The sequence below is a fragment of the Balaenoptera musculus genome, chromosome X (genome assembly GCF_009873245.2).
Source record: "Balaenoptera musculus isolate JJ_BM4_2016_0621 chromosome X, mBalMus1.pri.v3, whole genome shotgun sequence".
NCBI lineage: Eukaryota > Metazoa > Chordata > Mammalia > Artiodactyla > Balaenopteridae > Balaenoptera > Balaenoptera musculus.
In genome coordinates, this window is record NC_045806.1 from 70,778,116 (window position 1) to 70,794,328 (window position 16,213).

The 16,213-nt window shown below is 34.5% G+C and overlaps 1 protein-coding gene across 1 annotated transcript in view; it reads left to right on the forward strand.

The window, feature by feature from the left end:
* The window catches only part of DACH2 (dachshund family transcription factor 2), a 605,734-nt gene that overhangs the window by 244,128 nt on the left and 345,393 nt on the right, over positions 1 to 16,213 (forward strand). The window contains exon 3 of the mRNA XM_036839293.1: positions 5,689 to 5,801. Coding sequence (XP_036695188.1) covers positions 5,689 to 5,801 — 113 coding nt within the window. The remainder of the gene's footprint in view (positions 1 to 5,688; positions 5,802 to 16,213) is intronic.

The window sequence follows — 16,213 nt, forward strand, 5'->3', positions numbered from 1 at the left end:
TGATTCACTCTAAGATTTACTAAGGTGCAATGATTCCATTGATGTTAATTGGAATTACATAAGCAGAACGAAAAGAGGCTACTAAGAATTCGTCATATGCCAGCATTTCTGTTATACAATCTTTGTTAATTATACTAAGACGTTTATTAGAATTCAGTCAATTTATGACAAAAACTAAACTTGTTTAAAGGTGCTAACACCAGGCTTAGAGCACATTTAATTTAAATAGGGAGCAGAGTCAAGTAAATGAAGTATAAAATAGCTTCACATTTATACTTTCTAAGAAGTGAGTAGTCAACCCTTAAATTGTCTATTACATCAGATTTCTTTTTTTATTGAAGTAAAAATAGAAATTCAGCATTAGAAAAGGAATTAAATATCACCATTTAAAATAATAACTATAAATTATCCAATTTATGACAATCATAAGATTAATGCTAAACATGAATTATTCTACATGATCCTTGGTATTGTAATACATGACCCTAACAAGGAAGGTTTTCCCCCATCCCCTGAACACCCTTATGTTAAAGATAATTTCCTTAACTTCCCTAACTCTAATGGAATGCTGGTATTGATGCTTTTAATGCATTCAAATTTAAGTTTTGGATATGCCTATAAGAACTGAAAAAGGGAGTAAATGGTAATGGAATATAAATGACCTTGCCTCTGGTGTGTTTTTTTGTTCCTTGTGTTGATAGCTCCTAGAGACATGATGAGCCACACTTTAAGTTCCCATAAACCAAGAGCTGATTGACGCCCAGTTTAACATAAGCACCATTTTATGAGAGTTACCATAGTGACCAGGTTCCAGTTATCAGCTTGAACAATTTCATATATGATTAATGTTAATTGCCCATTTTGCATGGATGACTTTTTCCCGGGTGCTGAATTGGCTGCTGCTGCCTTTGATCTGGTTGAGAATACAATCCAGTGCAATAGTTAGACAAGTGATCAGTTTGCTAACACTGAGAGAAGATGGATTTAAGTTGCTGTGAGGTCAGAGTTTGTTTCTCTTCATAAACACTGAAAGGTCAGGTAGAGTTTAACTACCATTGGCATCCTTGAAATGTTGTAATAAATGTCAGGCCTAAGAGATTATTATTAATCCACAATGCAATTAAAAGTCTTATTGTTCTGATAGAAAGATTCTTATTTAATTTAACAAGCATATTGAAAAGTCAGAGCAGCACTCTCACAGTCAGGTAAACAACACCTTCAAAGCTAATGCCATTCTTGGTTTTCTTGGCTTCTAATGTAATTGAAAAAAATGACACATTCAGGGACTATCCCAAGGGATTTTAAATATCAGTGGTGGCTCTGAAAAGTGAATCCCAGGTCATGGCTCCTGGCTCGCAGCTCCCACTTCAGGAATCCAATTGCAGCGATCTTTACAAGTTGCTGCTAATACCACAGTTAACTGCCACTATATCCTCAGTTTGTCCAAGAATGTTATGAGTGTTTCTTTAAAGAGTAGTAAGCCAAACTTTCACTGAAGAGGATAACATGACTTGTGGTTCCTCGCTAAATCATGTGCTGACCATATATGGTTTACATTAAATATCTTGAAGTCTCATGACATGACTAATTAATTTATTAATATGATTTTTCCTTTGAAATAAAATTACTCAGTTGTTTACGCCTTGATTCATATACAAATGGCTGATGATACAAGATAAAAATAACTCCAACAGTGAAATTTCATAATCTTAATGAACAAAGTATCAGCTACTTTATTACAACTTGGAATAAATATTTCACAGACTGTGTCATATCTTGTTGACACCAGAAGACCTATTGAATTTGTTTCTTAGGGACCCGTCAACTCTACAAAGTTTATAAACTTTGAGGTAGCGCTCTGATGGTAATCCACTTCAACTGCAGAAAAATGAAATACAGGTGATACATATTTCAATTTGGTTTTTTCTTTAATCTCAGGAAGCTGAGTTACTATTTCATTTCTTCTGAAGAAGTTTACAGAGTGAAGGGTAAAATACATATCAGGATAAATTATGTTATAGGATGACCTGGACCCAGAGAAAATCATGATTCTTTGGTATAATTTCCTTCCAAACCACCTATAAATGTTATACCTAATGTTGATTTTATAAAGCTGATGATCTCAAAGATTTAGCTGAGCTTTTTAATAAGAGTTTTGCTATTTTGGTGGGTTGTTTGCCTTGTACCATAAAGTTTTGTTTATGGTGTTCATGGGTGATATATCCACTGAGCCATTTGGGTGGGAACTTTAAAAAGGGCCTGTTTTATTTTACAGAGTACAAATAACCTTGTAATTAAACTGAAAACAAATAATTGCCAACAAGCAATTATCATTCATTTAAAGAGTAATTACATGGTTATTTGTGCCCTGTAAAATAAAGCATTACTGAAATCAGTAACACAATCAATATTTTAGCAGAAACAGGATGCTGCAATGATGAACCTTTCAACCTATGCTGATTAAATTGTCAGCCAAATAACAGTTTTCTAGTTAAATCACCACATGTTTATTTGTCTTGATTAATATGTAAATATCTGCCTAATGCTAATAAAGCTCTTAAAGATAAGAAGTGTGGCAAGATCATCTATCAAGAATATTTCCCAACTTTCTACAGAGTCCTCCATAGTCTTTCATCATGTTGTCAGGCTTGTGTTCTTTGAAAAGAAATGCAAGAACTTTATTGCTAGGAATGTCTTACTACTGAGGGTTATTTGGTCTAAAAGTAAGAATAAATCTGTCTTGTATTAGTATGGAGCTCTATTGATTATAAAGCACCTTCACAAATTTTATTCTAATTAATTTACCCTAGGGGCCCAAGTCTTCTTTCCGAGAGTATAAATAAAGGCATCTGAATATGATTTTTCTCACTGATAAGTTTAAACAAGTTTGGAAGGATACATCACACAGCCATATTCACTAAAGAGTTAATCATAAATTTTAAATAGCAGGTCAAACACACATCTCTATCACTAGACCTTAAGCTCTTCAAAGGCAGAAGCTGTTCTAGGTTCTCACAATATGTCAATGAACAAACAGACCAAAACCCTTGCCCTTGTCAAGCTAACTTTTTAACCTTTTAACCCTGATACCTAGTTTCAATGCCAGATACACACTGAATGGACACTTAGTGCATGTTTGTTTATTGGATGATTGAATAAGTGAAACTGTCATTACACATGAATAACTGCTGGAACCTTCAGCCCTTGAATGGGTCTTGAAGTTTGTAGGAACTTTCAGACGTAAGACAGTATCATCTACCCTTCTTTAACCTTGTAAATAGTCAGATTGGACTGGATCATATTTTGAAACTCTTATAATTGCCATAAAGTCTGAAGTTTAAAAGTGTTTACCTGATGATTAAATGATGGCTTTCTATTTATTTGGTCAATAATAGAGCAATCTAAGGAATATTTGGAAACTGTAGCCATGGCAAAATAATGTCCTATCATTACTCATTAACTGATTTTAATTAACTGTTTACCAGCCCCTACTGTGTGCTAGACACCATGAGAATTGCTCAGGGTACAGTGACAAACAAAAACAGACATATGTGCTGCCTTCATGACCTTGCAGTTTAGTTGGGGAGGCTCACAATTAATCATACCAACATCATAAAATTATAAACTGAAAATAATGTTAGGATGGAGAATATGATCCTCTTGGCTTATAGCATTTGTAGTAAATACTACCAAGCCATTTGTGACATTAGCCATGAATTCCCCAATATAGATCTGATGGTGGGAAATTTGACCAAATTTTTCAAATCTTGGAATTTAAGGCAGAACCATCAGACTAAGAGGCCTGTAATCTAATTCCCCCCAAGCCTGAGTCAGCTTATTGGAAAAGAGCTACATCAAATTGTGAGATTGACCAATAAATTTGGAACAGAACTATTTAAACCTTATGGCTTCCAAAGTGTACTGTCAACAACTGGCTCAGGGAAGTAGAGTGAGCATCAGGCTGCTTTCTTCTGGAGACAGCCTGTCTGAAATTGATTATGAGCATAAAGACAGCACTGAAATTTTTATGCTGGAAAAGTACAAAGAGTTATCAGGTGGGCTTTAATAAAGTTAGTAGGCTTGAATTCTGACAAATAGAAAGACACAAAGAATCACTTGGAAAGTACGGACTTTGTGACGATTATTCAACAAAAAGTGCCTTTTTCTAATGACTGGATATAACCTGATGAATATTGTTCAGTGACCTTGGGATCCTTTAGGGCATTTGAAGTAAATTGGATATTTTTCTTATCACTATTCCTTCAAAGAGTTAGGAAGCCATAAAACAGGGCAAGGACAAACAGGATAACAACGCTGAATTAAAGAAAATAAATTATAGCCCAAACTTGAGTGGAAGGAGGGAGAGGAGATTCAGTTTATAAAATTGAAACATTAAATGAGAAAAAAAGAATCTTTCATGCTAGATTGATATACAATATTGATGTACAATGAAAGAAAATAACATCAGCACAGTGTATGAAAAATGAACTGGGTAATAGTACCTCTGTATAAGGTTGCTAGAAGTTGTCTTCGTTTAAAAGCAGAGTTTGTCTTACATTGATGGAGCACTTTGCTACTGCAAAGTTGATAGAGTGAGGTTTAACTTAACTTTCTTTGTGAACAAAAAGTCATTTTTGGAAATGTTCTCTATCTGAACCTTATAAATTTTTGCAGCTTGGGTTATTTAATATAGTGTTTTGCAGTATTTTGTCAAAATCCCTCTTATTCAGCTTTGTAAACTGCATTTCTACTAAGAAGCAACAGCAGTATTTTAAGTAACATTAAGAAAGTAATATTTGAAATATACTGCATGACTTGAGAATGACTTGATCCTAATGTTCAGTGACTTATAAGTCTGTTCATGTGGTGACAGCTTCTAAATGATATATTCAGTACACTGACTGTATTAGGGTACAAGATGGAAGCCTGATACTGACTTTCTATTTCATTATTTTATGGATTAACATTTGCAACTGCAAACTGTTCACACCTGGGTGAAGAATGTGCAAATAGAATAGGTTAGGTTAATGTTTTAAGTTTAGCATCAACTCATCAGTTAAAAATACCAATCAATCTGTGAGAAAAAACAGCCTAGATTGCAAAGGTGGCAGGTTTCCTTAGTACAGACACTCCAAGAGAGTGTACTGCTGGTTATACAGCCTGGTTTAAATAATAGGTAGGAAAAAACATACTGAGGGCAGGGGTTCTTTGTTCCCTGTGGGCTCCCAGCAGCTGTGGAAATGCTAGTAAACATCAGGCCTTATTCTACATATCAGCTTTTTACCCCTCACCTCTGGCATGCTGAGCAGAGACTTAATCACTTCACATTCTATACAATCCTAATTCTGTGAGCCCCTATCTCAGATCTCAGTTGCATGTATTAATACCAGGGATCAAGTGTAGCTTTAAGAGCGAGGTTTGGGTTTCTCACAACAGGTAAGCTGTATTGCAAAGTGCTGGCTTGTGAATAGAATCTAAACTAGAAATTGATCTCTTATGGTTTTAATGCTTGCCATAATTATTTTGGAAGTTTAGTATAAAGTATTGGTCCTTTAGTAATCAATGAAAATAGTCTTTAATATAAAATTCTATCATTCTTGGCAATTAAACGAGATTTAGGCAAATGTAGCAAGTGATGGTATTTCCAAAGAGCATATTTTAACCTGATCTTTGTCTGTTTTTCAACAGTTCAAGGCCTGGCAGGCCTCCTAAGCGTTCTTTGGGAGTGTTGCAAGACAATGCTCGCCTTCTGCCCCATTCAGTCCCAGGCCTCTTATCACCAGGACTTATCACTCCGACAGGTAATAAAATCCATCCGATGATCAGCCTTGTCTCTTCATACTGCCCAGCATTTGAAATGAACTAATATTGATCTAACTGCCTTGTCCTTCAGAGCTTTTCAAGCTCTACTAGAGGTTACATTATTGAATTTTTTTGAGTATTCACGAAAACAGTTTTGTTACTCCAGTGACTCAAATCAAATGGACATGACTTAAAAATTAATTGTCATTTCCTTGTAAGAAACCTCTTTCAAGGCCTTATTGTGTGTATGTATGTATGTTTTTGTGTGCTGTGGGAAGAGATGGTGGGGGCAGGGGGGACTGGCCAAACTAACATTTTCTCAAAGCCTCCTATGGGATGTAGTATACCTGCTTGTTGATATGTCTCAATAATACTCCTTTTGTTTTCAAAAGTTCTGGGCATCTGTGTATCTTTTCCATGTTATTACTCTAGGATAAAATGTAGAAATAATATGCATCATCCCTGGTAGTACCTTATGATTAGAAAAGAAGAAAGTGCAAGTAGTCATTGTCTTAAATAATGATTCAGTGTTTTTCATCTAACACTGTGATAAACAGTACTCCCCTAAAAATACCGGTCTCATAAATTTGCATTTTTGATTCTCTAAAAAAAAGAACATAAAAGCACATAAAACACTTAAAAATAAGCTTGCAACTATACCTCAATTAACAAAAAAGAATTGAAAAAAAATAAGCTTGCTATTTCTCTAACTGAACCTTTAAAAATCATTAAAGCTACTATGTGGTAGAAAATGTATTTAATGACAATATGATCTTTGTATCTTCAATGATACAAAAAACTAAAAAAAACCTAATGTGTTTTGGGTATTAGGTCCTAGGTAATGCAAAATTATATGAGTAGTAGTCCTTGTCACAGTAGAATTAGGGAGAAGGTCATGTAAACTAATAATTTCAATTTCATTAAAGTATGATAGAGACTATAATACAAGTACATACAAGGTGCTATAATATCACAGAATGGGAGCAACTAAATCAATTTGTTAAGTTGGGTAATGCTCATAGAGATTTGAGTTATGTCTTATAGGCTGAGTGTTGGACAGATGGAGAATCAGAGGAAAAACATCCTCTGTAGACAGATATACACTGATGAGAAAGGACCTGGTATGCTAGGGGAAATAGCAATTAAGTGGAAGAGACTGGAGCAGAGATTTAAGATGGGAGACTTATAGGCGATACAGTTAGAGGTAGAAAGAGTGGGAAAAACCAGCTTGTGAAGCTATCTTGTTTAACAGTTTAGGATTTTCCCTATAGACCAATGGTTTTCCAAAGGGTCTTTCAAGGACTTCCCTTACTGGCTGACATGGGATTGGGGAAGTACTTCTAGGTTCCCCACTTCCGCCTCAGAATTTTACATGTTCTATTTCATATAGGATTTTGTTCAAATAAAAAAAAAAAGCTGCTCTAGGTAAAAGGAACCACTGATAAGTAACTGAGTAAATGCTTTAAAAACAATTGCTGTTGAAGGTAAGTAGCAATGAAGGGAGAAATACTGAGGACCTGAGTTGAGGAGAATTCAGTAGAGTAGAAAAGAGATTCATAGTTGCTTCATAACTAGAATTAATCAAACTTGATAACTGATCAAAATAGAGAGCGAGAGGATGAAATCTAGGATGATTCATGTCTAGCCTAGGTTATAAGTTGGATGATTATGTCATTAGCTAAGATAGAGAATTTAGGAGGAGACTCAGGCTTTGGGGATTAGATAATGATTTTTTAGACTTTAAATATTTATAAACAAATTCTGATACAAGAAGAAAGCAGCCCTGTGCATATAAATGAATATAGAGGGCATAACAGTGCCTGAAATATATTACCTTGGTGCTCAATAAATGATAATCTATTTATTGACTTCTGAAATACATTGACAGAGCCTAGAATCAGTACCATGTAAATAATCAGATCTGTGTCCTGATGAAATATGTATCCTGTGTAGATGGAAGAAAAAAAGGATTTTATAATTGCTTTGAGGCTAATGTACTCTTGAGTAAACTTCGGTACCTTATCTGTCGAGAAAAACCTGTAATATATATTAAGTTTCTATTATGTACCAGACATGGGTGCTAAGTGTTTTATATACACTTCATTTAATCTTATAGTAACCTTATGAATATTGTCTTCATTTTTCAAGTAAACAATGTATGGCTCAGTGAGTTTAAATTAATTGCTTGAGGTTACAGAGCAACTGAGTGGCAGAACTGGGTTTCAGACCCTGGTGTTTTAAAGTCCAGGGCCCATACTTTTTCCTCATCATCATGATGTCTTATAGTAAATGTTAAAATCCAGTTTGAGGTTTTCATCCCCTCCTAGTTTATTTGGCATGTATGCTTCAATTCCTACAAGATAACGGAGCCTCCTTCCTTGGATTAGAGCCTTGGCCTTCTGTCTTACAACTTGGATTTACCACAGTGAGAATTATTGGAAAAAAAAAAAGACTCCTCAATTCATAACCCTTTGCTTGTGCCTAGAATGAGATGATAGAGATAGATAAAGGACTGAGTAGGGAAAGGCATGAATACTTCAGTCTAAATGGCAGACAGTAGAAAAATCATTAAACGGGAAGGAAGAAGAATCTGCACAGCTCTATAGTAATTTCTCTTCTTAGACTACATTAATTTATTTTACATGCTCAAGGATATCCTACTCACTTCCAGTCATATAAGAAGAAAACTGCTCTGTAAGCCAAGTAGAAATAATTCTGGGATTATGCATTATTTTGCATTAGACACACTTCTTCACTCCTCCATTAGCAAAGATAATTGAGAGAGAATCAATTCTCAATTTAGCTATCAGTAAGTTTCATATTTGGCATTACACTTACTATCCATTACAAACTTAACTTTCATTAATTTTGCTTAAATATACTTTTGAAGAATTCAGTTGATATTTTTAATATGATCTGTTATGGGTTGAGAGTTATCCTTTTTTTCCCAAATGATTGTTAAAATGCTTTACAGTATTTTCCTGTTTCAGGTCCTTATGTCTCAACATTTTTTTGTAAAGAAAGATAATATTTTACAGCTCTGTATAATTTTACATACAACTGTCAAATTAATTATTGATAAGAGTCTGCTGTTACCTTCTGTTTCAATGTCATATGTCTGGAGAAGCCTCTTTGAACCCTGCTGAGTTTGCCTAAGTAAATGAAACTTATTCTCCATTTGTTTATATTATTTCTTTGCATTTGCAATTTGAAAATGGGGTCTAAGGGTAACAAAATACAATGATCATGAGATCTCTTTTTAAATATAGTGATGTTTTTGTATGTTATTTTTGCCTTTAAATTGTTATTTTCCCCCCAACAGTTGCAAGCAAAAAAATGCAAGTAAAAAGGTTTAGAAATGGTTAAGTCATCATGCTTAGATTTGAGAAGAGTTCTCTATTATTCATATAGCTTGACATGTAAATTCTTAAAAATGCAGAGTAATATCAGGTATGCCATATTGTTTTATCTGCTTAGCATAAAGGTATTTCAAATTTTCTACTTTATGTGATTTTATTTCCTTTTTTGATGTGTATCGTTTTTCCATTTCAAAGATGTTTATTTTCCTCTTCGTTATATTTCCTCTATATAATGGAAACTGATTCATTCAAACCCCACTAATTCAGATCTTGAGATAATTCAGAGAGTGGGTATGCTAAAGTCTCTGGTATTAATAAACGTATCTCATTTAGCAAATGAAAAGTATAAATAAAAATGTGTGTGTGTGTGTGTGTGTGTGCATTGGTGTCGGGTCATTAAAATACTTGGGAAATTTAACTGTACTTAGGTATCTAAAAATTACTTCAAAAATTAATTTCTATATGTATAATCAACATACTAATTACTGATAATTCTTTTTTCACTAAGATAGGACTCACATGTGCTATTCTTGACAATATTGTCTGATATCCATTTAGAGATTATATCTATGTAACTATAGGCCAAGAGATATAGTATGTATGTATATATGTATGTATCTATCATCAATTAATATCTATCTATAGATAAAAATGTATATAATTCATGATTTTCATTTAACATATGTTTCTTTTTTTAAATTGGAGTATAATTGCTTTACAATCTTGTGTTAGTTTCTGCTGTACAATGAAGTGAATCAGCTATATGTATACCTATATCCCCTCCTTCTTGGACTTCCCTCCCACACCCCCCCATCCCACCCATCTAGGTAGTGACAGAGCACCGAGCTGAGCTTCCTGTGCTTTATAGCGTGTTCCCACTAGCTATCTATTTTATGCATAGTAGTGTATATATGTCAATCCTAATCTCCCAATTCATCCCACCCTCCCCTTCCCCTCCTGTGTCCACATATCCGTTCTCTATGTCTACGTCTCTATTCCCGTCCTGCAATAGGTTCCTCTGTACCATCTTTCTAGATTCCACATATATGTGTTAATATATGATATTTGTTTTGCTCCTTCTGACTTACTTCACTCTGTATGACAGACTCTAGCTCCATCAACATCTCTACAAATAACCCAATTTCGTTCCTTTTTATGGCTGAGTAATATTCCATTGTATATATGTACCACATCTTCTTTATCCATTCATCTGTTGTTGAACATTTAGGTTGTTTCCATGTCCTGGCTATTGGAAATAGTGCTGCAATGAACCTTGGGGTACATGTGTCCTTTTGAATTATGGTTTTCTCAGGGTATATGCCTAGTAGTGGGATTGCTGGGTCGTATGGTAGTTCTATTTTTAGTTTTTTAAGGGACCTCCATACTGTTCTCCACAGTGGCTGTATCAATTTACATTCCCACCAACAGTGCAAGAGGCTTCCCTTTTCTCCACACCCTTTCCAGCATTTATTGTTTGTAGATTTTTTGATGATGGCCATTCTGACCGGTGTGAGGTGATACCTCATTGTAGTTTTGATTTGCATTTCTCTAATAATTAGTGATGTTGAGCATCTTTTCATGTGCCTCTTGTCCATTTGTATGTCTTCTCTGGAGAAATGTCTATTTAGGTCTTCTGCCCATTTTTTAATTGGGTTGTTTGTGTTTTTGATATTGAGCTCCATGATCTGTTTGTATATTTTGGAGATTAATCCTTTGTTGCTTCTTTTGCAAATATTTTCTCCCATTCTGAGGTTGTCTTTTCATTAACATATGTTTCTTGAACATGTGTTCTGCACCAAACAATATGAGAAAACATTACAACACATTGAAATAAAATTCATTTGGTGAGTCAGATTTTTCTCAAATTCCATCCAGCCTTTTATTGAGTTACTAAAAAATGATGAAATTTAAATTTTTTTTGCCTTCATATATTGCACTGCTGATATTCTCATCTCATGTTTCTGTCTCTGTTTCTATTGTGCAATCTGTGTCTTAATTCCCTGATAGGTCATTAATACAAAATAATCCTATTACCTAGTATTTTCTGTAAAATATTTTGGGTTATAGAGGGAAAAAGAAGAAGGACTTTTATCCCCATCTTTCTCTGCAGATCTGGAGAAGTGCTAATATCCCTGGATCACACTCAAAGCACAGATTAGTCATGTGTGCCTTTGAATTTCCCAAAATATGACTACTCCCCTTTCCTCAGTTTATGAACCATTTCAAACAGATAGACATGGAATTTGGCCTGAGAGAGACTTAAACTGACAGCTTACAAGGAAGTAATAAAGTGCTTCAAATGAAATTCCTGTAGTGTTCACTCTTTAAAAGATAGCAGATTCTTCATCTGTTTGGTTTTTTTTTTCTTCGAGTTCTATTGTGACAAAATATTTTTAGGAATTTCAGCTGCCATCCAACTCCCTGGGAAACTGAGCCTGTGAATATCCAATCCTGTAATAGTAGCTACAACAATCAGCTCAGGATTGGAAGAGCCATAAGTAGAATCCTGCCAGGTCTTTGCAGTGAGATGTTAGCTTCATGATATGGTATAATGCCAGTTAGCCTGATAGCATGATTGGAATCAGCACCCTTCCCTTCTCAAGATGCATTTCATATTCTTATTCAGTTGGCTTGGATGCTAAGAAGTGGTCATAAGGAGGACAGAGTGGTCCTAGGCCTTTCTTCTGTGAGTGTAAGACAGGAGAGATCTATCTAGAAAGAACCAAACCAACCTTTTTAATGGTCAACTTAAGACATTTCTGTTTCTGTGACTATCTTTGACTTTTTCAATGAGTAATATTGTAAGGCATGCTTCATGTCACACAAATGGTAACTGCTTTTATGTCATTGCCTTTTCTTTGTTTCTCGTGTGTCCAGGAAGAACCATTGGCCTAATAGGAGCCAGAGTTGAATGACTAAAATTTTCTAATATGGAGTTTAGACTAACATACAATTTCAGTATCTCCACTAAACAAAAAGATTAACTACATCAGTTTAATAACAGGAACTTCATTCATTATATTAGCTAAATCTGGGTTTCCAAAACACTGATTTCTATATTTGCCAGTGCTTTTTTTCTATATATATTATAATTATCCTAACCTAAAAATGTCTCCACCCAATTTATTAGACGCCTGTGAATCATTTTTGTATTATATTGATGGCTCATAGAGCAAAAGCCATTGCTTATTTCCAGTGTAGGTGGAGGAGAAAACTTGGAATTTAAGCAAACCTTACAGGATGATGATGGTGATGATGATGATGATAAGCTTTATAGTGCTTTATTAAGTGCTCCCAAATCTTTAGTGTGTGTCTATGTGTATGTAGGTAGCTAAACTTTTAGTTTTAAAAAAGAACACTTTTCAAGGTCCATCCATGTTGTCATGAATGATGGGATTTTATTCTTTTTTACGGGTGAGTAGTATTCCATTTTATATGTATACCACTTCTTCATTATGCATTCATCTATTTATGCGAACGTAGGTTTCTTCCGTATCTTGGCTATTGTAAATAATGCTGCAATGAATATAGGGGTATAAATACCTTTTCAAAATAGTGTTTTTGTTTTCTTTGGATAAATCTCCAGGAGTGGAATTGCTGGATCATATGGTAGTTCTATTTTTAATTTTTTGTGGAACCTTCATACTATTTTCCATAATGGCTACACCAATTACATTCCCACCAGCAACGCAAAGGGGTTTGCTCTTCTCCACATCCTTGCCAATACTCGTTTTTTGTTGTCTTTTTCATAATAGCCATCCTGATAGGTGTGAGGTGATACCTCATTGTGATTTTGATTTGAGTTTCCCTGATGAATAGTGGTGTTGAGCATTTTTTCATGTGCTTGTTGGCAATCTGTATGTTTTCCTTGGAAAAATGTCTACACAGATTTAATCAGGTTGTTTGTTCTTTTGATGTTGAATTGTATGAACTTTTTGTATATTTTTGGATATGAACTCCTTATCAGATATATCCTTTGAAAATATGTTCTCCCGTTCAGTAGGTGACATTTACATTCTGTTGATAGTTCCCGTCACTGTACAAAAGCTTTTTACTTCGATGTAGTCCCATGTGTTTATTTTGCTTTTGCTTCCCTTGCCCGAGGAGATGTATCACAAAAATATTATTAAAACCGATGTCAAAGAGCTTATTGCCTGTGTTTTCTTCTAGGAGTTTTATAGTTTCAGGTCCTACATTTAAGTCTTCAATCCATTTTGAATTTATATTTGATCATGGTGTGAGATAGTAATCCAGTTTGATTCCTTTGCAAGTAACTGTTAAGTTTCCCAACACTATTTACTGAAGAGGTTGCCTTTTCACCATTGTATGTTCTTACATTCTCTGTTGTAGATTAATCGATCATAAGTGTATGGGTTTATTTCTGGGCTCTCTATTCTGTACCATTGATCTATGTGTCTGTATTTGTGCCAGTACCATACAGATAGGATTACTATAGTTTTGTAGTATAGTTTGAAATCAGGAGTGTGACATCTCCAGTTTTGTACTTTTTTTTACTTAATATTGGTTTAGCTATTTGGGGTCATTTGTGTTTCCACACAAATTTTAGAATTTGTATTCTAATTCAAACGATGAATTATTTATTACACTTCTATGAAAAATGCCATTTGTATTTTGATAGGGATTGCATTGAATCTGTAGATTGCCTTGGGTAGTATGGTCATTTTAACAATATTAATTCTTCCAGTCCATGAACATGGTATATTTTCCATCTGTTTGTGTCATCTTCAGTCTTGTTCATCAGTGTCATAGTTTCTTTGAACAGGTCTTTTCCTACTTAGATTTATTCCTTGGCATTTTATACATTTTGATGTGATTGTAAATGGGATTGTTTTAATTTCTCTTTCTGATAGTTCATTGTTAGTGTCTAGAAATGCAACAGGTTCCTATATATTAATTTTGTATCCTGCAACTTTACTGAATTCACTGATGAGTTCTAGTATTTTGGTGGTATCTTTAGGATTTTCTGTATATATTATAATGCCATCTGCATAGTAACAGTGACAGTTTTATTTCTTCCATTCCAATCTGGATTCCTTATATTTCTTTTTCTTGTCTGATTGCAGTGGCTAGGACTTCCAAAACTATGTTGCATAAAATCGGTGAGAGTGGGCATCCTTGTCTTGTTCCTGATTTTAGAGGATATACTTTCAGTTTTTCACTGTTGAGTATGATGTTAGCTGTGGGCTTGTCATATAAGGCCTTTATTAGGTCAAGGTTTGTTGCCTCTATGCCCATTTTGTGGAGAATTCTTATAATAAATGGATGTTGACTTTTTAAAAAAATGTTTCATTGAAGTTTAGGTGATTTACGTTTTCTGTATTTCTACTGTACAGCTAAGTGATTCAGTTATACATATATATATATATATATACACATATATATATATATACATATATATATGTGTATGTATGTGTATATATATATATATATATATATATATATATATATATATATATATATATACACTAGGACCTTGCTGGGTTTTTTTTCTTTTTTAACATCTTTTTTGGAGTATAATTGTTTTACAATGGTGTGTTAGTTTCTGCTTTATAACAAAGTGAATCAGCTACACATATACATATATTCCCATATTTACCCCCTCTTGCATCTCCCTCACACCCTCCATAACCCACCCCTCTAGATGGTCACAAACCACTAAGCTGATCTCCCTGTGCTATGTGGCTGCTTCCCACTAGCTATCTATTTTAAATTTCAAGTATATATAAGTCCATGCAACACTCTCAGTTCTTCCCAGATTACCATTCCGCTCTCCATGTCCTCAAGTCCATTCTCTACATCTGCATCTTTATTCCTGTCCTGCCCCTAGGTTCTTCAGAACCATTTTTGTTTTAGATTCCATATATACATGTTAGCATACGGTATTTGTTTTTCTCTTTCTGACTTACTTCACTCTATATGACAGACTCTAGGTCCAACCACCTCACTACAAAAAACTCAATATCATTTCTTTTTATGGCTGAGTAATATTCCACTGTATATATGTGCCACATCTTCTTTATCCATTCATCTGTTAATGGACACTTACGTTGCTTCCATGTCCTAGTTATTGTAAATAGAGCTGCAATGAACATTGTGGTACATGACTCTTTCTGAATTATGGTTTTCTCAGGATATATGCCCAGTAGTGGGATTGCTGGGTCATATGGTAGTTCTATTTATAGTTTTTTAAGGACCCTCCATACTGTTCTCCATAGTGGCTGTATCAATGCACATTCCCACCAACAGTGTATGAGGGTTCCCTTCTCTCCACACCCTCTCCAGCATTTATTATTTGTAGATATTTTCATGATGGCCATTCTGACAAGTGTGAGATGATACCTCATTGTGGTTTTGATTTGCATTTCTCTAATGATTAATGATGTTGCGTATTATTTCATGTGTCTGTTGGCAATCTGTATATCGTCTTTGGAGAAATGTCTATTTATGTCTTCTGTCCATTTTTGGATTGCATTGTTTGTTTTTTTGATATTGAGCTGCATGAGCTGCTTGTAAATTTTGGAGATTAATCCTTTGTCAGTTGCTTCATTTGCAAATATTTTATCCCATTCTGAGGGTTGTCTTTTCGTCTTGTTTATGGTTTCCTTTGCTGTGCAAAACCTTTTAAGTTTCATTAGATCCCATTTGTTTATTTTTGTTTTTATTTCCATTTCTCTAGGAGCTGGGTCAAAAAGGATCTTGCTGTGATGTATGTCATAGACTGTTCTGCCTATGTTTTCCTCTCAGAGTTTGATAGTGTCTGGCCTTACATTTAGGTCTTTAATCCATTTTGAGTTTATTTTTGTGTATGGTGTTAGGAAGTGTTCTGATTTCATTCTTTTACATGTAGCTGTCCAGTTTTCCCAGCACTGATTATTGAAGATGCTGTCTTTTCTCCATGGTATATTCTAGCCTCCTTTATCAAAGATAAGGTGACCATATGTGCGTGGGTTTATCTCTGGGCTTTCTATCCTGTTCCATTGATCTCTATTTCTGTTTTTGTGCCAGTACCATACTGTCTTGATTACTGTAGC